The sequence below is a fragment of the Engystomops pustulosus genome, chromosome 5, assembly GCF_040894005.1.
Source record: "Engystomops pustulosus chromosome 5, aEngPut4.maternal, whole genome shotgun sequence".
Taxonomy (NCBI): Eukaryota; Metazoa; Chordata; class Amphibia; order Anura; family Leptodactylidae; genus Engystomops; species Engystomops pustulosus.
In genome coordinates this window covers 204,863,936-204,886,392 of record NC_092415.1, presented here as the reverse complement: position 1 = coordinate 204,886,392, position 22,457 = coordinate 204,863,936, and the positions used below count along the sequence as shown (strand labels likewise).

Sequence of the window (22,457 nt, the reverse complement as noted above, 5' to 3'; positions counted from 1 at the left end):
AGCGCACATCTTCTATAAATATTACTTTACACATACAGATCGGAGTAAATCAGTGCAACGTGTATCTCTGTATCTCTACAGTTCGGATTCTAGACAACTGGATCGGCTTGTGGTGCAGGGGGGGTGGGGGCTCAGTCGAGTTTCCTATTCTGAGATGTTAATTTGAGGACCCCCATGGGTTGGGTTGTTTAGAACATTTAACATACTTTCTATGGCTTTTTCTTGCTGACCAAGTGGGTGGAGCATAACACTAATTTATAGCATAGCCCCGCCCCTCAGTTAAGAAATAAAAGGAGACAACTTAGTAAAATTATGGTCAGGACCCCATAGGTTAAGTGTTGCTCCTATAACATACAGTTATGCTATGTGCAGAACAAAGGGGTGGAGCAAAAAAAAAACGATTCATATCATAGCCCCGCCCACTCATGCAGTTTAAATGGCATCAGTTAAGCGGGGGCGGCGACATGAGCAAAATACAGAGGTCACTGGTCCCATCAGCCTTATAGCCCAACACCAATCTCCGACCCCGTGCGTCCAAGTTTAGTACAAAGTACTTTTTTTTTTTTTTTATTACAAACTTATACAAAAATTTACAAAAAGCAATAACTTCCTGATCAAATGTAATCATCAACACAAATTATACTGATCCATAAATCCACTCAAAAATCTTAGATGATCTTATATGTTGTTTTTTTTTTTTTCAAAAGAAATCCGCAAAATTAACACTTTTTAAAATTTTGGGGCCAAATTTACAAAAATACGCTTTTTTCTTATTCATTTTTTTTTACGTCTTTTCTACCATATATACAAACACAAAAAAGCCGCCATTGAAATGAATGACACGTGAAACTACGGTGCGCCTCTCCGAGTGGCTTGGCTCCGGAATTTTGGGGATTTCCATACCTAGACTCTAGTTTTTGTAGCGTTACTTTGTATCTAATTGAATGTTACTTGTTGGTAGGGATCAGGGGCGGAGTTTAATGCTTTGAGCCCCAAAACTTAAAATAGCATGAAGTCTACAGCATTGGGCCATTCTAGGTACAAAACCCTAAATATTGACTGCAATGTGACCTTGTGATGGACCAGAAATAAGTCTGTGTACTAGAAAGAGGCAGTCCACTGTATAGCATATAGACTATCCCATGACCACCACTGTACATGTAGCTATATGGACAAAGATGTAAGTCACCCAGAGAAGAAGACATTGTGGCTACACTGTATACTGTGAATCAGTGCAGAGGCTGCTGTGATCACAGGACTGGATTATATAGAAGATTTATTTACAGTCTCTGAACTAAAATGAGGCAGTCCACGCTACAGCACATAGAATATTTATATAGACACTGGTAGCGTGATAGTAGTCACCCAGAAATAACTGCCTGGCTACACAATTTGCTGTTCAAATAAACCTTCTATATAATTCAGTCCTTTGATCACAGCAGCCTCTGTTCCAATTCAAAGTCTGTGTACTCGGACGAGGAAGTCCACTGTATAGTATATAGAATATCCTGCGACCACCACTGTACATGTCATATGGGCAAAGATGGTAGTCACAAAGAGAAGACATCATGGCTACATCATATACTGTGAATCAGTGCAGAGGCTGCTGTGATCACGGGACTGGATTATATAGAAGATTTATTCACAGTCTCTGAACTAAAATGAGGCAGTACACGCTACAGCACATAGAATATTCATATAGACACTGGTAGCGTGATAGTAGTCACCCAGAAATAACTGCCTGGCTACACAATATGCTGTTCAAATAAACCTTCTAGATAATTCAGTCCTTTGATCACAGCAGCCTCTGTACCAATTCAAAGTCTGTGTACTAGGACGAGGAAGTCCACTGTATAGTATATAGAATATCCTGCGACCACCACTGTACATGTCATATAGGCAAACATGGTAGTCACAAAGAGAAGACATCGTGTCTACACTGTATACTGTGCATCGGTGCAGAGGCTGCTGTGATCACAGGGCTGTAGAAGATTCATTTACAGTCTGTGAACTAAGAGGAGGCAGTCCACGCTACAGCACATAGAACATGCATGTAGATGTTGATATCAAAATAGCAAATCACACAAAAATGGCTGCCTGGCTTCACCATACAGTGTTTGAATCAGTGCAGAGGCTGCTGTGATCACAGGACTGTATTAGTTAGAGAGTTTATTTGCAGTCTGTGCACCAAGAGGAGTCAGTCCACTGTATAGCATAAAGAACATCCAGCAACCATCACTGTCCACCTAGTCACATGCACTATGATGCCCAGAATACACTATAAGGATAATGGGCAACTCTGTGCAGGTAATTAAAACTAAATTATAATCAGTTATTGCACTAGATTTAGGATTTGACCTTCAAATCTCCCAATTCACAGTCCTGAAACCCTAAAACTTTTCTTATGGACCCTTTACTTTGAAATGTAAGTCACCATCTGAAACACCTCACCCCAAAATCTTAGAAAATTAAAAAAAAAAAAAAAAAAAAAAAAAAAAAATTATAGCCCCGCCCCTAAATTTCAAATTGTAAAGAGGGTGTGGCCATATCACCCAACCCCTCCCCCCCACCACCGATCGACTGATCGCAGAAACCAAATGAGGATGATCTTTGATTAAACAGAAATGTCTCGGTAACCTGCAAATAACTGGTAACGAAGAGGTAAAATCTATTGCTTGGTGTTTTTTAAAGTGATTTTTATGGAACGTTTCCATAATTTCCCAAACTTAATTAATGGGTTTTTTTGAGTTTTTGTTTAGCTATTCGGACCATATACGATAATGCTTTTTCTACATCCAGTGTAAAAGGGGAAAGAGAACAAAAAAAAAATTCAAGTCCATCAAACAAAAATCAACCACAGCAAATCAGAGGAGCTGAAGGTGACGGAGAAGAGTCCTAGAAAAAACGAGATTTCAAATCAAAGAAACGCACTGGGATTGGCCCGCGGATCCTTCTGGTTTCTGTATCTGTAGGTCAGCCAAACGCCAAGGATCTGAAAAAAAAAAAAAAAAAAATTACATTCTTTAAAAAAGAAAAAATTTAAAAAGTAAACATAAAATTCTTCTTTTGCTGAAATTTGTGGATGTAGATCATTTTTTTTGCACTATTTCATTGAGATATAATTCTTCTAACCTTCAGCCACCACTAGAGGGAGCTGTAGGATTTCACAGTATACATTTAGCTCCTGAGCTCCCCCTAGTGGTGGCTGCAGGAAGGCTGATTTTTTTAAAGGTTTACTTTTACATTATGTCTATCCTGTATGTACAGAATTAATCAGATCCTGTGGATTTCAGCTGAACAGGTTATACGTCCACCTCTAGTCCTCCCCAATAATTTACACTGTGGTGCAGATTTATAATTTGTTTTTTTTTACATCAGCAAAAATTCAAACCCAATAGAAATCACAAAAAAACCCCACAAAATTACTATAAATTACAAGACACTTGTGAGAAAGCAGATTTTACCGAGATGACGACCACCCCGACCTACCTCAGTAAAGCTGAAGAAGAATCCGACCCCTCCCACAATTCTTAGCACCTCCTCCGCGTGCTTCTCAATGACCGATCCACATGTTGTACAGGTTGGGGTTTTAGCACAAGCCTAAAGGAGGGGGGGAGGGGGGAGGAATTATGACATCAGGTTACTATTCCAATATGGCCGCCATCACACGTGACATTGCATGTAGTCATAACCAGTAGCAGGTATCTAGGGGGTTAAAGATCCAGAATCTGCTTGGCTCCCTATACATTGGATCGGGCAGACTGCACCCATGTGATCCCCTTATAGATCTGACACTCAGAGCCAAATATTGAGATTATATGATTAAAGGGGTTCAGAGGTCACCCCATGACCTTTGCAGCGTGTCCTGCATACACTCACCGCATCGCAGGGGTCGCTCTTATCGTAGTAGTGAAATCCGCAGCAGTTAAAGGTTTTCTCGATGTCGGACCTCGCGGACGCTGTGTGGTTCCACCCGACTTCCAGGAGCTCGTTCTGCAGGAGAAATGGGAAATCGGTGTCTGGATTCCATGATAATTTACACCAGGTGCAGAATTAAAGGGGTCTTCCAACTACAACCCCCCCCCCCCCCCAGCTATTAGTCCGGAGTACACTCTGACCGCCCTGCAGGTGAAGCTGACCACCGTCTATCCGGGTTACGCTGATGAACTTTACAGGGTTAACAATTGCTGGGATGCAATGCTGTACACTACCCATAGGGGGCGCTAGAGGCTTAGAGAATCGCTACATAGAAGGGAAGAGTAACATTGAAACAAATCCTTTATGGAGAAAACTATATTCAAATACATCATTACATAAACTTCAGTACTAAAGGGACCCTACACTTAAAGGGGTTCTCCAATATTCTGAAGGTCCAATACATGGGGGTCCAATTTATGACTCACCCACTGATCACTTGATATGAGGAGCTGCGGTAAAAACACAGCTGTACAAACTGTATAGTGGCCAAGCTGGGTATTGCAGCTCCTACTCACTTGCATACACGTTGCACTGCAGTAACTTGGCTTTGCCACTACCAAGTAGATGGAGCTATTGCTTCTCTCTTTATGCTCTTGATATCAGCTGGTCAGGATGGGGTCTGGTGTCACTCTGACCCTAATGACCTTGTCTTAGGAGAGGTCATCAGAATCTAAATCCTAGAAATCCCCTTTAAATGCAAGCCAATTAGATGCTGCCCAGTTTTAACCCCATCATCACCCATTTCCTGCAGTCATTCCCATTCCAAATCGGATCTGACGTAAGCGGAGACAGAGACCGGATGCTAGGGGCTTCCTAACCTCACAGGATTCAAAATGTGGACATCACAGATCAGATCCCCGGTGATCGCCTGTTTTCTAAAGAATTAACCAATATCCCATCTTCCCTGCAGCGCCCCCGCAGGTGGAATAAGGTACTACACCATTCTCATATACATTAATATGTGTCTGGTGCTCCGGATGTGGATGTCACAGTACAGGCACCTTGTATATGGACACATGGGTGGGTACAATACCTGCTGTTGGGTGTTTAATGCCAGAGAAGCGCAGGACACGGAGAACTGGACGACAAACACCAGGAAGAGGATGATCATGTACTGGACGCGACACGTTAAGGATGGGATTCATGGATTTCCTGTGGAAAGTCATATTTTTTGGCCCCAGAAGTGTAACACAGATCTCCTGGTCAGGGGTTGTTACATGTTACCTGCACTGATACATTGTAACAAACCATTAGGATGGAAGCGCATTGATACATTTGACTTTGTAACATTCTATTAGAACTGGAGCCGACTTATATCTATTTCCCCTGCACTTACCTAAACTACAGTGGTAAGTAGTAACTGTGTGCAGTGTCCTGTGTAGTATGCAGGGGGCGCCAGATTCAGGATTTGTGGTGCCCCCTGCACTGCTCCGACAGAGGGCACCAACCTATATTTGGTGCAACTTAAACATGGGGCGACAGAACATCCAACAGAAAACTGGCGCAGGGGCTATAATAAATGTGGGTCATTGTATCAGTCAGCTGACAAATTGTTACAATGTATCAGTACAGGAAAAACGTAGCACCCATCTCCCATCTCCATACAGTTTGTTACATTTTACCGATCGTTTCTTTGTCACACGCTGTTTAACTCACATTGTTCACCCTGTCTATAATTGTAACAAACCCTCAGCTGTCATAAGCGACACACTGCTTCAGTTCCCTGACAGCAAGCATCGATATTGCTTTCATATTGGATATGAACCATATGCTTCAATAATTACTAAAATATATTATAAAGGGCATATAGAGGTAATAGTGAAAACACAGCGGTTTCCTATAAAGCAGCGCCACCTCTGTGCAATGGCCGTGTCTGGTACTGCAACTGATCTGCAATACCAAGCATTGAGCAGGGGTAAGTTTTGTGCTGATTTTAGAAGGCGGCAATGGACATCCCCTAAAATTTTCTGCCTATCCTGTCATCGCAATGTCCCCTGCAGCACCCCATTTTTAACCCCGTGCTGACCACGCACTGATAGCTTGTTGGCTGTGTCCTGCGTGCACTGTATGGCAGCTGCTCCCACTAACCAAACACTGGCATCTAATGACACGGTGACTCAGTGCCGCACCTGCCGCTCGCACGGCCCCGGGGCCAGTCACAGCACGCTGCATGACACACTGTAACGAGTCATTTGTGCTGTAAAGCGTCGCACTGGGAATTGCTTCTGTAAAGTGATTATTGTCTTCTATTGTCTGAGGATATGACAGGAATATACCGCCACACACACAGTATATGGCTATACTGTGCCACCCACAAGCTCTGAAAATAGGGCTCCACCAGGTCATCACTGTGGGGTCCAACCTCAAGACCCCCAGAATCCAGATAACGAAGGGGCTGTAGTGCTGGTATTGTGCCCAGTCACCTCCAGAGCAGCGCTCCCACTGCATGATAAAGGGATTGCCCCACTAAAGTTACTTATCCCCCAATCATTAGATGAACACATACATACTTTTCACAGCTGGGGGTTTGTTACAATTGTATCCAGTCTGGACAGTCCTCTGTGAGCTAAACACATCAGCTGCACAAATAACTCTCCTGCTCCTTTTGTTACAATGTATCAGTCAGGCTGTTTACTTGTTTACCTTAGAGAGGATTGTTGAGACTGGATGCAATTGTATCAACCCCTCAGCTGTGTGTAGTATTTGATTGCTATGGTTTTGCATACAATGCTTAAATGTAGCTTTAAACATGAAACACAGTGCATTATGTTATATTGTAGTCACAGACTTCAAAGAAATTCTATCTGCCTGCAGCCACCAGTAGGGGGAGCTCCCTGCATACAGATCTATATGTGGTTATCTCCCCCTAGTGGTGGCATCTGTATTAGTGCTGAGTCACCTGTGACATTAGGGCTTAGGTCCACACCACGTGGCAGATCTTCCCGTTACCTGACGCTGCAGATATTACAGATAATAACGTTATTACACAACCCGAATATCACAACATTTATGAGACTGTAAAAGGATACAAAGAACAGCAGAACCTGGTGATGCTTAATGGCTCCAATTAACCCCACGAGGGCGATGAGGAACAGGAGGATCCCGACCGCGACAGCGACTCCTACCACACGCAGACTGGAGATGAGGCCGAAACCGATCCCCCAGGCAGCTATACCGATCAGCAGGAGGCTGACCATCTACAGGAGAGGAGACAACAAACATATGTTATTCATCATCTTCTGCTTCTGGGAAAGCTGGGTGATGCCCACCATTAAAGTGCATCTGTCAGTAGGCAAGCCAGTGTGTAATCAGACCTCACACTGCTGTGCTCTGTGCTCTCTGCAGCCAGTGTTATGTATTGTCCCTGGAGAGATGTGTAATCAGACCTCACACTGCTGTGCTCTGTGATCTCTGCAGCCAGTGTTATGTGTTGTCCCAAGAGAGATGTATAATCAGACCTCACACTGCTGTGCTCTGTGCTCTCTGCAGCCAGTGTTATGTATTGTCCCTGGAGAGATGTGTAATCAGACCTCACACTGCTGTGCTCTGTGCTCTCTGCAGCCAGTGTTATGTATTGTCCCTGGAGAGATGTGTAATCAGACCTCACACTGCTGTGCTCTGTACCCTCTGCAGCCAGTGTTATGTATTGTCCCTGGAGAGATGTGTAATCAGACCTCACACTGCTGTGCTCTGTGCTCTCTGCAGCTAGTGTTATGTATTGTCCCTGGAGAGATGTGCAATCAGACCTCACACTGCTGTGCTCTGTGCTCTCTGCAGCCAGTGTTATGCATTGTCCCTGGAGAGATGTGTAATCAGACCTCACACTGCTGTGCTCTGTGCCCTCTGCAGCCAGTGTTATGTATTGTCCCTGGAGAGATGTGTAATCAGACCTCACACTGCTGTGCTCTGTGCTCTCTGCAGCCAGTGTTATGTATTGTCCCTGGAGAGATGTGTAATCAGACCTCACACTGCTGTGCTCTGTGCTCTCTGTAGTCAGTGTTATGTATTGTCCCTGGAGAGATGTGTAATCAGACCTCACACTGCTGTGCTCTGTGCTCTCTGCAGCCAGTGTTATGTATTGTCCCTGGAGAGATGTGTAATCAGACCTCACACTGCTGTGCTCTGTGCTCTCTGTAGTCAGTGTTATGTATTGTCCCTGGAGAGATGTGTAATCAGACCCCAAATCTTCTCTAATGATGGTGATCGATCACCTCAAATACTTGATAGAGACTCAGCTTTCCCAGATTGAAAAAGAAAATGGCTACACATAACTTCTAATGATTTAACCAAAGTAGACACCCAACTTTTCCAGACCCCAGAACAGCAAATGTAATTACGTCTGCAGGAAGTCGTCCATATACGTGTCATTCAGGGAGTCCAGGAAAGTTTTGCTCGTGTTAGTGAGTCACGCCGGTGGTCACCCAACTTTCCCAAGCCCGGTTCTCCCTTCAGCCTTCCCCAGCCCGGTGGTCCCCCCAGCTTTCCCCAGCCCGGTGGTCCCCCCAGCTTTCCCCAGCCCGGTGGTCCCCCCAGCTTTCCCCAGCCCGGTGGTCACCCAGCTTTCCCCAGCCCATGATAACACAGTAGATATCCCTTAGTGAGGAGCTGGGAGTCCTAGTTGGCCACATGTGACTCAGGGTTTCAGTCTTAGCAGGATGACCTCAGCGGGTCACGCCACCGAAAACTGGAAAATCTGCTCCATGGTTAACCCTTACATTCCCATCCGTCACTGTTCAGAAAGTCCCAATAATAACCAGCAGCACTAATCTCTCTCCTGCTTCGTTACAATGTGTCAGCGCAGGTGAAAGGTATCTGGAATAGAATCCATTCAGCACATGGACACGTTCAGCTCTGCTACATCTGCACAGAGGCCGTACACAATGTAGGATCTCACTTTCCTGGTCTGGTTAGGAGCCGGTGATGGATTGTGAGGCTGCAGAGGATGTCCTCCGCTCCACAGACATTTCCAGCTCTTCCTCTGGATCAGAATGAAAGAAAGGCAGAATTGGACCAGGAAAAAGACGTCATGTGACAGGACGACCCCAGGAGACGCCTCAATCACCGGGCTATGGAGGCTCCATATAAAGGATAGTATATGGATATCGTATGTATACAGCTCCGGTGCAAAACCTATGTGTGTTCATGGTAACAGACTACAAACCTTGTGTAGTCTGATCCTTGTATTATTCATATGGGTGTAGTGATAGCAGGAGCCGAGGCGATGGAGTGACCCATCAATACACATGGGCTGTTCATAGCCTGCACATTGATCTGGTCAGGTGCTGCAAACCCAAAACGACTTGAGATTTTTAATTAAAGGGGTTGTCCACTTTCAGCAAAGAATTTATATTGTTTATTTATATTTTTCAATAAACTTTCTGTATCATTTCCTGGTTTTCTAGATCTCTGCTTGCTGTCATTCTATAGAAATTTTCATTGTTTACTCGCTATAGCTCAAAACTGGTCTTTGGTCATGTGATGTCAGACAGGTGCAGGGCTCTTTATATCCCTAATCATGTGATGTCAGACAGGTGCACTGCTCATTATATCCATAGTCATGTGATGTCACACAGGGCACTGCTCATTATATAACCACTGGTCAGGTAATGTCACACAGGTGCACGGCTCGTTATATCCCTGGTCATGTGATGTCACACAGGTGCACAGCTCGTTATACACCTGGTCATGGGATGTCACACAGGTGCACAGCTTGTTATATATCTGGTCATGTGATGACACACAGGAGCACTGCTCATTATATACCCACTGGTCAGGTAATGTCACACAGGTACACTGCTCGTTATATCCCTGGTCATGTGACGTCACACAGGGGCACTGCTCGTTATATTCTTGGTCATGTGATGTCACACAGGTGCACGGCTCTTTAAAGTAATCAGCGCTCTGTGTTATAATGAGCCGTGCACCTGTGTGACATCACATGACCAGGGATATAACGAGCCGTGCACCTGTGTGACATCACATGACCAGGGATATAATGAGCCGTGCACCTGTGTGACATCACATGACCAGGGATATAACGAGCTGTACACCTGTGTGACATCACATGACCAGGGATATAACGAGCTGTGCACCTGTGTGACATCACATGACCAGGGATATAACGAGCTGTGCACTTGTGTGACATCACATGACCAGGGATATAACGAGCTGTGCACCTGTGTGACATCACATGACCAGGGATATAACGAGCTGTGCACCTGTGTGGAATCACATGACCAGGTACCAGTTTTTATCAAGAGGAAGCTTCCTGTTGAATAACAGCAAGCAGAGATCTAGAAAATTGAATTGAAACAGAAACTTGCCTGACTTTTCTTTATACAAACAATATAAATTCTTTGCTTGAAGTGGACAACCCCTTTAAGGCAGAATTAATTCATTTTATACAATGTATTGCAAAGATTAAGCAACTGACTGCATAAGTATACACAACGACTACAGAGGGGTCTGAATAGTAATGATCTTATGTGTAATCCTCCGCTCACACAGAAAGCTGCAAACAGAAGGAGACAACTTTTTATATAGATTGTGAGATTTTGTGCTACAGTCTCCAAAATTTCTTAAAGCAATAGGCGCCTATTTCTACAGGGACAATAGATGATGTGTCTGAACCCTGAGTCACGGCCTCAGCGCACAACAAAGAGGCTCAATCACAAAGGTCATCGGAGGCCGCAGCTGCTGCAGAGCCGCATTCCTCACAAATACCAAAAAGTGGGATAAAAGAGGAAAAAAATCCCGATAAAAATCTTATCGATCAAAGGGTTAATGATTTTATTCACTTGTTTATCTGTCTCTCGCTTTCTTCATTCAGCTTTCCAAAAGATCTGAATGGCAAACCAAGGGATGTACCATTACACATCTAAGTCACTTTGCTATGCAGGACACGCAGAAAGCTGGGTGATGGCTGCACTGGTCACCCTACTTTTCTAGACAACTTAAATGACTAGTAATAAAGGAAAAAAGAGAAGCAAGGGGTGTGCCGGGCTGATGTGCCACTCAGGAGTCTGAGAAAGCTGGAGAACGTGTAATTATAATTCAGCTTTCCGAGAATTCTGAATGGCAAAGAATCCATGGGTGATTAGAACATGTATCATTACATTACCAGGTAAACTTGTTATTTAGGGTTCAGGGAAAGCTGGGTACAATCCCACAATCCTGGGGGCTCCGGCCCGGGCTCTGCATCAGTCGGGGGGGCTCCCGCCCGGGCTCTGCATCAGTCGGGGGGGGGCTATGAGGAGTAAGGCTGTGTTCACACGTGGCGTTCTTAAACACAATACAACAGAGGAGGAGATTTTCCTTATTACATTCTGTTAACATTACGTTTTGTAAACATGAAATGTTAACTATGTAATTGGAAATTCTTCTCATCTGTTACAGGTAAAGGTGTAACATTACGCCCGTGTGCCGCTCAGGAGCCGGGATAAGCCAGGACATGGGTTCTGGATGCCATGACGACACATGAGAGACTGGGCCTCCACCGTGTTCCCGGGGGCTTGCACCCTGCGACCTGTGACCCGGGGACTTAACCCCTAGTTTGAGCCATTTGTGATCGAGTGACTGAACCCTTCAGAGGCTCCGACAATGGCTGAATGGTGGTGGCCGTCTCCATGGTAACCACTGCGTGCGCAGCGACACCAGGCCGCAGTCTGGGGAAGGGGGGTGGTGGGATGAGGCTGCGGATATCACACCCCCCACCCACCCCCTGTTCCTGGAGCCATGGAGCCAGAATCTCTGTGTTCTGTTCCCGGGCCATGGACCCAGAATCTCTGTGTTCTGTTCCCGGGCCATGGACCCAGAATCTCTGTGTTCTGTCCCCTGAGCCATGGACCCAGAATCTCTGTGTTCTGTTCCCGGGCCATGGACCCAGAATCTCTGTGTTCTGTTCCCGGGCCATGGACCCAGAATCTCTGTGTTCTGTTCCCGGGCCATGGACCCAGAATCTCTGTGTTCTGTCCCCTGAGCCATGGACCCAGAATCTCTGTGTTCTGTCCCCTGAGCCATGGACCCAGAATCTGTGTGTTCTGTTCCCGGAGCCATGGACCCAGAATCTCTGTGTTCTGTCCCCTGAGCCATGGACCCAGAATCTCTGTGTTCTGTCCCCTGAGCCATGGACCCAGAATCTCTGTGTTCTGTTCCCGGGCCATGGACCCAGAATCTGTGTGTTCTGTTCCCGGAGCCATGGACCCAGAATCTCTGTGTTCTGTTCCCGGAGCCATGGACCCAGAATCTCTGTGTTCTGTTCCCGGGCCATGGACCCAGAATCTCTGTGTTCTGTTCCCGGAGCCATGGAGCCAGAATCTCTGTGTTCTGTTCCCGGAGCCATGGACCCAGAATCTCTGTGTTCTGTTCCCGGGCCATGGACCCAGAATCTCTGTGTTCTGTTCCCGGGCCATGGACCCAGAATCTCTGTGTTCTGTTCCCGGGGCCATGGACCCAGAATCTCTGTGTTCTGTTCCCTGCACCATTTAGTTCTCCCCTTTATGGCCGGTGCTCCATCATGCTGGAGGAGGCTCTGCTCATCACCATCTGCTCCTGGAGGGTCGGGAGAAGCGGCTCCTGGAGGACATTCTGCTCCATTCTTTATTCATGGAGGTGTTATTAGGCGATTCCCTTGGCTGAGAAGCCGCCCCCTCCCCCCCCCCCCCCACATGAATGGCTGCAGGAGCTTTACAGGTGCAGGAGACAGGACTGGGGCATCGCTCACCTTGTCTTCTCCAAACAATCGGAAAGGGGATTCATCAGAGACAATGACTTTCCCCCAGTCCTCAGCGTCCACTCCCTGCACCTCCTGCAGAATATCCGTCTGTCCCCCAGTCCTCAGCGTCCACTCCCTGCACCTCCTGCAGAATATCCGTCTGTACCCCAGTCCTCAGCGTCCACTCCCTGCACCTCCTGCAGAATATCCGTCTGTCCCCCAGTCCTCAGCGTCCACTCCCTGCACCTCCTGCAGAATATCCGTCTGTCCCTGATGGGTCCTGGAGAGAAGCGGCTTCTGTGCTGCCCTCCTGGACACCAGGCCTTGCTCCAGGAGTCTCCGCAGTGTCACAGTGCGTGCAGATGCCTCACACCTGCTGCTGCCATTCCTGAGCTCTACGATGCTGGGAGCCCCATCCCCAGGCTGAGACACTTGTAAGAGACGCTCCTGGCGCTTGCTGCTCCTTCTTGGGCCCCTGGAGCCTTTTTGGTAACAATGGCGCCTCTCTCCTTGGATTACTGGATGATGCGATAGATTGGTGACTGAGGTGACATCTTTCTGGCTGCGATACTCTTCCCTGTTCGGCCAGTTTTGTGCAGTGCAATGATGACTGCACGTGTTTCTTTAGAGATAACCATGGGTAACAGAAGAGAAACAATGATGCCAAGCCCCAGCCTCCTTGTAAAGTGTCCAGGGGTGTGATTGTTACTTAATCCTGACATATTGTCCCCCAGCCCTGTCCTCATCAGCCCCCGCACCTGTGTTACTGGAGACATCACTGACACCATGGCCGCTGCTCCGCCTAAGGCGCCTGCAAGGAAGGGGAAATGTGTTTTGGGGGAAAAAGTTCATTTTCTAGGCAAATATTGACTTTGATCAGCTTAACAGCAATTCATTGCACTCTTTATAACATTCTGGAGAATATGCAAATTACCATTATAACACCTGATGCCGGGGACTTTGTAACAATTACCATTTGTATCATTCTCAAAACTTATGGCCATGACTGTACACTGAAAGATGCAAGGAGCTGGGGTCTCCCATAGCAACCAGAATGTCAACACTAATAACAGTGTCATCCATAGAAATCATCAGCTCTGAGACGCCAACATCACCCCTAGCAACCAGACCGGTGGTAGCATCACCCCCCCCCCCCTTTTTACTCCTCATTATCAGAACCTTCGAGAATAAATCAGGTCAGGAGTGATCCTCGCCCCCAAGAGAGAAGACGTAACTGCGATGACACTGCGCAGCGCGATCCTGAGGTGTCACTGTGCGGATTATCAGGTATCAGAGGCGCGAACTTTCCATGTGTCACAGGATGATGACATTACATACACCGTACCCCAACCCTACACGGCACTGCTCACACACCGTACCCAAACCCTACACGGCACTGCTCACACACCGTACCCAAACCCTACACGGCACTGCTCACACACCGTACCCAAACCCTACACGGCACTGCTCACACACCGTACCCAAACCCTACACGGCACTGCTCACACACCGTACCCCAACCCTACACGGCACTGCTCACACACCGTACCCCAACCCTACACGGCACTGCTCACACCCCGTACCCCAACCCTACACGGCACTGCTCACACACCGTACCCCAACCCTACACGGCACTGCTCACACACCGTACCCCAACCCTACACGGCACTGCTCACACACCGTACCCCAACCCTACACGGCACTGCTCACACCCCGTACCCCAACCCTACACAGAACTGCTCACACCCCGTACCCCAACCCTACACAGAACTGCTCACACCCCGTACCCCAACCCTACACGGCACTGCTCACACACCGCACCCCAACCCTACACGGCACTGCTCACACACCGCACCCCAACCCTACACGGCACTGCTCACACACCGCACCCCAACCCTACACGGCACTGCTCACACACCGTACCCCAACCCTACACGGCACTGCTCACACACCGTACCCCAACCCTACACGGCACTGCTCACACACCGTACCCCAACCCTACACGGCACTGCTCACACACCGTACCCCAACCCTACACAGCACTGCTCACACCCCGTACCCCAACCCTACACAGCACTGCTCACACACCGTACCCCAACCCTACACGGCACTGCTCACACACCGTACCCCAACCCTACACGGCACTGCTCACACACCGTACCCCAACCCTACACAGCAGCGCTCACACACCGTACCCCAACCCTACACGGCGGCCGTCACACACCGTACCCCAACCCTACATGGCACTGCTCACACACCGTACCCCAACCCTACACAGCACTGCTCACACCCCGTACCCCAACCCTACACAGCACTGCTCACACACCGTACCCCAACCCTACACGGCACTGCTCACACACCGTACCCCAACCCTACACAGCAGCGCTCACACACCGTACCCCAACCCTACACGGCGGCCGTCACACACCGTACCCCAACCCTACACGGCACTGCTCACACACCGTACCCCAACCCTACACAGCACAATACATACACACTCTACATGATACATCACATGTTATTTATCTCTCATGCTTCATACAGCGAGGTGTCACAGTGACGCTACACACAGAACCGGAGCACAGATCAGCAGTCACATGACAGCTGCTGCCGGGTGACCTCTGCTGCACCCTATGAACCGGTTTTACTTCTGACACTTTCACATAATAGTCAGCGGCCATGTGAGCGTCCTGGTCCTGCGCCAACGCCAGGAACCTGCCCCTTCACTATGGATCAACCTGTGACCTCCAATAAGATCAGCAAACTCACCTGCTGTAATACTCTGTGCTGCTGTGACCCCAATTCATTCTTATGGAAAGTACAACCTCCAAAAAGATCAGCAAACTCGCCTGCTGTAATACTCTGCACTGCTGTGACCTTCAAGTATATGGTATCAGTATAAGTACCTCCTGTACTTACTAACATAATACTCATAGATGGATAGTCCAACATCCGCATGATCCTCTTCTGAAATACTCTGTGCTGCTGTGACCTCCTATTTATCCCCATTGACACTGCTCAGCATCATAGTTAGACCTCACACACACAAATATGATCAGCAGCTGCTGAAATACTCTGTGCTGCTCTATGCATTCCAATTCTTATGTCTCCCCTAATATAAGGCTACAGGGAGTCAGATTGTCGCCGGTTTTCTAGCCTTTCCTGGGTGACCTTGTGACTATATAGAAGGAGTCTGTAATAAAAGAGAAAGCTCAGTGTTCATTCACACGTGTTCCTATATTACAGCAGGTCCTGGACACCGGTCCTGCAGCTATGGCAGCAATGTCACCCAACAGGACAGACCGGGTCCTCCGCCTGGCAGGAAGCAACGAAGTCTGTAACAATCCAGAGCAGGAAAAGTAAAAGTTACAAAGTAAATATCCCCCCCCCCCCACGCGCTTCCCGGTCACAGCCCTGCCACATGTCACCCTGCGACTCCTTACTCATCATATCTGCATCACTGCCCCATGACGTGTCAGGACCCATCTGCCCCGACTGTCACCCCGTGTATGTGACGATAACAACGCGTTTCGGATCCATTCACGATTCTATTACTGCTTATTCATTTATAAACTTGTATCAGCTGGAACAAATAAACCCTATAAATCCGATTCCGCCCATGGGGTGCAGAGAGTTTTTTGGGATGTAGTCTATAAAGACAGGCGAGGGCGATGCCACAGTCCATTTAAAAACGCATGCGTTTTGTACAGTTTACCGTGCGTTTGGCTGCTTATAACCTGATCATCTATTAAGATAATTGGGAAAACGGATGCTTTTTTTAATAGACTGAAAATGAATGCTTAAAAACGGACCAGAAACACCACGGCATCACCTTTAGGGTGGGGTCACACGTGGCATTTTGAACCCATTTTGAAAACGCATCCGTTTTTGTCCATTTTTAATTAAGATAATTGGGGAATAACTAAAAACGCATGACTAAAAACTTAAGCACCACACATGTGCCACCGACCTTAGAGGGACGAATGAACGACCACAGAATTTATAACCTGGTCCGTCTCATCTGACATCAGCGTCCGACCTCTGGTTGGTGAATGGGTAAAAGTTCCCACAGGTGACCTCGGTGACCTCGTTGATCTCCATATATACAGATCAAAACCGCAGATGTTTTCCTGTACCGTGCAGTGTATGCCGCATGACGCGTCTGTGACATTGCTTTATCACTATTTGCTTTGCTTTTTTCGTTACTTTCTGTCTTTATGTCGAATGTTGTTGTCCGGAAACCATCAACAAGCTGCGATTGATGGGTTCACTATTCTGTCATTATATCTACATCTATAATGTGCAGCACACGGCAGAGCTGACCCTACACCGGATGACGACCTGCACCTTCTGCTAACAGACCTGTATAACCGGCTCAGCTGCAAATAACCAGAAAGAGTCCAATTAAGTTGCCCACTTAAAGGGGTTTTCCAGTGACATACAAGTTATCCACAGGATAGGGGCTAACTGGCTGGTGGGTGGGGTTTCAGTGATGAGACCCCCACAGATCATGGGAATGAGGATCCATTGTACCCAAAGATGAAGAAAGCTCGGCTATCTAAGCCGGCACCATAGAGATGAATAGAGCAGCCAACGCATGCGCGACCAGTTTCTCTCTTCATCTTGGGGTATGGGGGGGGGGGGGGAGGGTATAAATGTGACCCCCGCTGATCAGTAAGTTAGGAACTAACTTATATGTCACTGAAGAAGCCCTTTAAGGCTACATTCACACGATGTATGCCCGCCGTACAGCGTACTACGGCGCTGTGGAGAGGAGCAGGGGATGAGCGCTGCTCACCCCCGCCCCTCTCCATAGGAAGATACAGCGCACGGCGCCGCATCACGGGAAAAGATACGACATGTCCTATCTTTCCCCGGGCTACGGAGCGGTACGGTGCCGCACATGTGCTGCACTGTACTGCTCCCGTACAGGGCCGTGAGCCCATAGAAGTGTATGGGGGACGTATATCGGCCGTATATACGTCCCCCATACGTGTGTGTGAATGTAGCCTACGGGTGAATTTGTCTATTAACCCAACTATAAATAAGTGTCATGTCAAAACGCAATGTAAACACAAGCCTACTAGCGCCATAGGTTGATCAAATAACACCATTTATTGGTCCATTTACTCTACCATAATAAATAGCACCATGGCTGCGCTCAAATGACAATAACCTCAATAATAGAATCACACGTTTGTCTTTTTACGCTACAATAAAGTTTACAACTTACTTTACGGTGTACAAGCAGCAGCGGTGCATGAGCAAATGTACATGTCTATATACAGTGCACAAATAGTACAACATGCGCCCATCTAATAGATGGATAGAATTGATCATATGTCATACAGTGACAAATAATACTGATCTCCATGAATCTGGCGCCCCCTGCGCTGCTCAGGAAGTGGGCACCATTGTTTTTTTTTTGGTGCACCTGGAACATAAAGCATGTGATACAATTCTGTGAAGTAAATAATTGTGGTGCGCGGTCCGACTCTGCACCGGACGCCCCTTTATGCGCAACATTTTTTGACGCAGACACAGAGCAGCCAGGACAGAAAACTGGCGCAGACACTTCATAAATACATTGCAAGATCCAAAGACGTTCTTTTCAGTGCAAAGTCCGACAGAAAACTGACGCAAAAACTTAAATAAATCTGGACCAACAAGTTCTGCCGAAGGACCAACGCGGTATGCAACACAACACTCGGGGGATCCCTGAAAGTGTACAATGTCGTCCTACTGTGAGCCGTCTTATACAAACACAAGCCAAAATGTGAGTAATTCCATTATTAGATCCATCCACCGGCTTGTCAATGGTTTCCAGATATTAAATATAAAAAAATTCTTGGCACCTTTATCCCCTGCGGTCAGGTTTGAGATATATATATATATGTATGTGTGTGTGTATATATACATATATATATGATAGAGATAGACTGCAGGGGATGAAGAGATAGATAGATATATATATACATACACGCACACATACAATATACAGATTGACATTTCCAGAGCTAAACTAGAGCAAGAAGCGAAGGAGACATGAGACAGGAAACAACCTACTATACTCAATAATTCAGGTGAAATACAACCCACCCCCTCTGCTACATCACAGGGAGGGGGAGATCATAGTGACCTATAGTAAACCTACAGGGATGCAGTCAGTATGACATGACCCTATTATATTATATTATATAGGGTGGGCACAAATGTGATGAATATCATGTAGAAATGTGGTCCGGCCCCCTCTCCCCCCACCATATCATTTGCTGTATGGATCTATATAGACCTGTAGTACATATACATCGTCAAATCACCACTAATTCTAAATCACTGACATATAGGACCCATATATATATATAACTACAAAGTCTTTGAGTATTTCATATCCACAATGACAAAAATAACAAAACTTAGGTCTTTCCAGAAACATCAACACCCTATTCTGTGCCCAGTGCAGCTTCTTAATCTAATCTCACGAATTTCATGTTCACAAAGCCTGATTGATGCTCAGCACGTGGGGGTCTGTATCACCAACCCACCTGTCCCCTATACAGTATATTCTACACTTCCTGAGAGCATTATACAGTGTGCAATAGAATATTCCATGGACGTATATGAATATTTAGTATGGGCTCAAATATACAGAAGCCTTATGAGATTATATTTCATATTAAGAAGTAAATCTTGGGGGAAAAAAATCATCTCAAATGCACCATAAACCATTATAAGATATTATATAATCACACTTGAAGACAAATCAGATCATAAAAATGCAAAGTATCCAATACTCACAATAGAACTTATATACAAGTATGATACAATGTATCCCAATAAAGAACAGAAAGATACAAATGTATCAGATCACAGGGGATCCAATCATTTCACTTGACAGATGCATTAGATCAAGTAATCCCCGTAGAGAGATACAGAGTATCAGATACACACAACACAAAGATACAATGTATCCAATAATACAAACAAAACAAATAGCAGCAGACAGAGCCCCCTGTTACATTGTGATCATCCAGAAATCTAGTGAAATACATATCCTATCTAGGCACTGGCAGTATGTATCTATACTGTGCACACTCTGTATACATTTCCTATACAGGCACTGGCAGTATGTGTCTATACTGTGCACACTCTATACATATTTCCTATCTAGGCACTGGCAGTATGTGTCTATACTGTGCACACTCTGTATACATGTCCTATCCAGGCACTGGCAGTATGTGTCTATACTGTGCACACTCTGTATACATGTCCTATCCAGGCACTGGCAGTATGTGTCTATACTATGCACACTCTGTATACATGTCCTATCCAGGCACTGGCAGTATGTGTCTATACTGTGCACACTCTGTATACATTTCCTATACGGGCACTGGCAGTATGTGTCTATACTGTGCACACTCTGTATACATTTCCTATATAGGCACTGGCAGTATGTGTCTATACTGTGCACACTCTATATACATTTCCTATACAGGCACTGGCAGTATGTGTCTATACTGTGCACACTCTATATACATTTCCTATACGGGCACTGGCAGTATGTGTCTATACTGTGCACACTATGTACATTTCCTATACGGGCACTGGCAGTATGTGTCTATACTGTGCACCCTCTATATACATTTCCTATACGGGCACTGGCAGTATGTGTCTATACTGTGCACACTCTATATACATTTCCTATCTGGGCTCTGGCAGTATGTGTCTATACTGTGCACCCTCTATATACATTTCCTATCTGGGCTCAGGCAGTATGTATCTATACTGTGCACACTCTATATACATTTCCTATATGGGCACTGGCAGTATGTGTCTATACTATGCACACTCTGTATACATTTCCTATATAGGCACTGGCAGAATGTGTCTATACTGTGCACCCTCTGTATACATGTCCTATCCAGGCACTGGCAGTATGTATCTATACTGTGCACACTCTGTATACATTTCCTATATGGGCACTGGCAGTATGTGTCTATACTGTGCACACTCTATATACATTTCCTATATGGGCACTGGCAGAATGTGTCTATACTGTGCACCCTCTGTATACATGTCCTATCCAGGCACTGGCAGTATGTATCTATACTGTGCACACTCTGTATACATTTCCTATATGGGCACTGGCAGTATGTGTCTATACTGTGCACACTCTATATACATTTCCTATATGGGCACTGGCAGTATGTGTCTATACTGTATACACTCTGTATACTGTATAGCAGCAGCTTCTAGAACCTGAGAGAAGCCTCATCTCCTGCAGCACTATGCAGATCTAAAAATACCAGCCTGGTAAGAATATCCTGTTCATCAAGCAGGATATTGATCTGCCTCCCTGCTTCTGATGCAACCCAATCCAGGCAGGCAGGCAGGGAGGTAGGGAGCAGGCAGGGAGTTAGGGAGCAGGCAGGGAGGTAGGGAGCAGGCAGGGGGCTGGGACTATCCCCAGCAGCTGATGAATGGGGACTGGATGAAGCAGGTGCACAGTATGGAGGGATCACCCCCCACCATTACCTCTATACACTGAGCAGACCTGACCAGCAGGGGTTAAGGGGGACCCCAATACTTACAATATAGAGCAGGTTGAGGACACATAAGGAGTTCTTGGAGCAGGTGAAGCCTCCACACACCATGTTGGCTGCTTGGCAGGAGCTGTGGGATGCGACAGCTGTGACCAATGTCTCCCCACCTCTTGTGTAAGGTGGAGAAGAAAGGAGGAGGGTGGTTCTTTCTCTTACATATAGACCTATTGTAATAGCTGACTGTGGAGCGCCCCCTGGAGCCCAGCCCCGGACATGCGGCCTCTGCTGCTTATGAATGGATTGTTACAAAGTAACTGCGTGGGTTAACCCTTTCCTGGACAGAGGTGTCACCTGCTGTCACTTACCTTGTAAAAATAGGCAAGTAGTTCCTTTTTTTACCTTCTTGCAGTAGATAATGAATCACTCAAGGGCTGAACTTATTTATATATATATTTTGGATCAATGCAACATTAAAAGTAAAAGAAACTGTATAAGAAGTCTCAATTAAAGGGGTTATTCTGAATATTAAAAACATGTCTCCCTTACCTCAAAAACATCGACAACCCCTTCTACACGTTGTATCTTGGTACGACCTCCTAATGGACCCCATATATTACAATACCCCCTCCCACTGTGAAATGCACCCATTTGCAGCCCCCTATACTACATATAATGCTCCTAATGTATCTTTATTCTAAAGATTAATTAGTGTAACCCCCTCTTATAATTACCCCACCCCCATATACTGTTACCATCTAAATACTAATAAATATTAATAATAATATTAATGCTTTATTTATATATCGCCATCATAGTCTGCAGCGCAGTACAGGTCACGGGGCACATATACAAAGAAAACAGGATATTGCAGAGCGATAACATAATCAGATGAAACAATAGGATCAACAAAATGCAATGAATCCAATAACCACAATGGAACTTATAAAACCGCCAGGATAATACATTGGGGCTCATTTACTCAGGGTCGCGCGCTGCACTTTTGTCGAACTTTGCACCTTTTTCAAGGATTTCAAGGACAGGTATTTAACATGTGTCTGTGCTGGGATTGGGATCGGATTTTGGTGCAGCTGTGCTGCTTCTATGCGACACAAATCGGGGTAAGGGCCATTGGACAATCTAACTGATTCGGACTGAGCGCGGGATTTAACTTTCAAATTGCGTCCAATGCACTTACATGCACCAGGAAGAAGAAGGTGAACTCC

The 22,457-nt window shown here is 46.2% G+C and overlaps 1 protein-coding gene across 1 annotated transcript; it reads right to left on the bottom strand.

The window, feature by feature from the left end:
* Nucleotides 1-536: 536 nt before the first annotated feature.
* On the bottom strand, nucleotides 537-21,473 carry TSPAN13 (tetraspanin 13). Its single transcript, XM_072154404.1, has 6 exons — nucleotides 21,283-21,473; nucleotides 7,008-7,175; nucleotides 5,012-5,092; nucleotides 3,880-3,993; nucleotides 3,490-3,600; nucleotides 537-2,992 (listed from the first exon to the last, which is right to left on the bottom strand). The coding sequence occupies exons 1-6, from the start codon at nucleotides 21,343-21,345 to the stop codon at nucleotides 2,918-2,920; spliced, it is 612 nt and encodes a 203-aa protein (XP_072010505.1). The 5' UTR covers nucleotides 21,346-21,473; the 3' UTR covers nucleotides 537-2,917.
* Between the last annotated feature and the right edge of the window lie 984 nt (nucleotides 21,474-22,457).

Bases quoted from the DNA above. Each gene is read 5' to 3' on its own strand.
- TSPAN13 (XM_072154404.1), bottom strand. From the start codon at position 21,345: ATGGTGTGTGGAGGCTTCACCTGCTCCAAGAACTCCTTATGTGTCCTC. The intron at 7,176-21,282 runs GTAAGTATTGGG...CCTCTCCTGTAG, and splicing joins TCCTCAACCTGCTCTATATT to ATGGTCAGCCTCCTGCTGAT. The intron at 2,993-3,489 runs GTAGGTCGGGGT...TTTTTTTTTCAG, and splicing joins TCTTCTTCAGCTTTACTGAG to ATCCTTGGCGTTTGGCTGAC.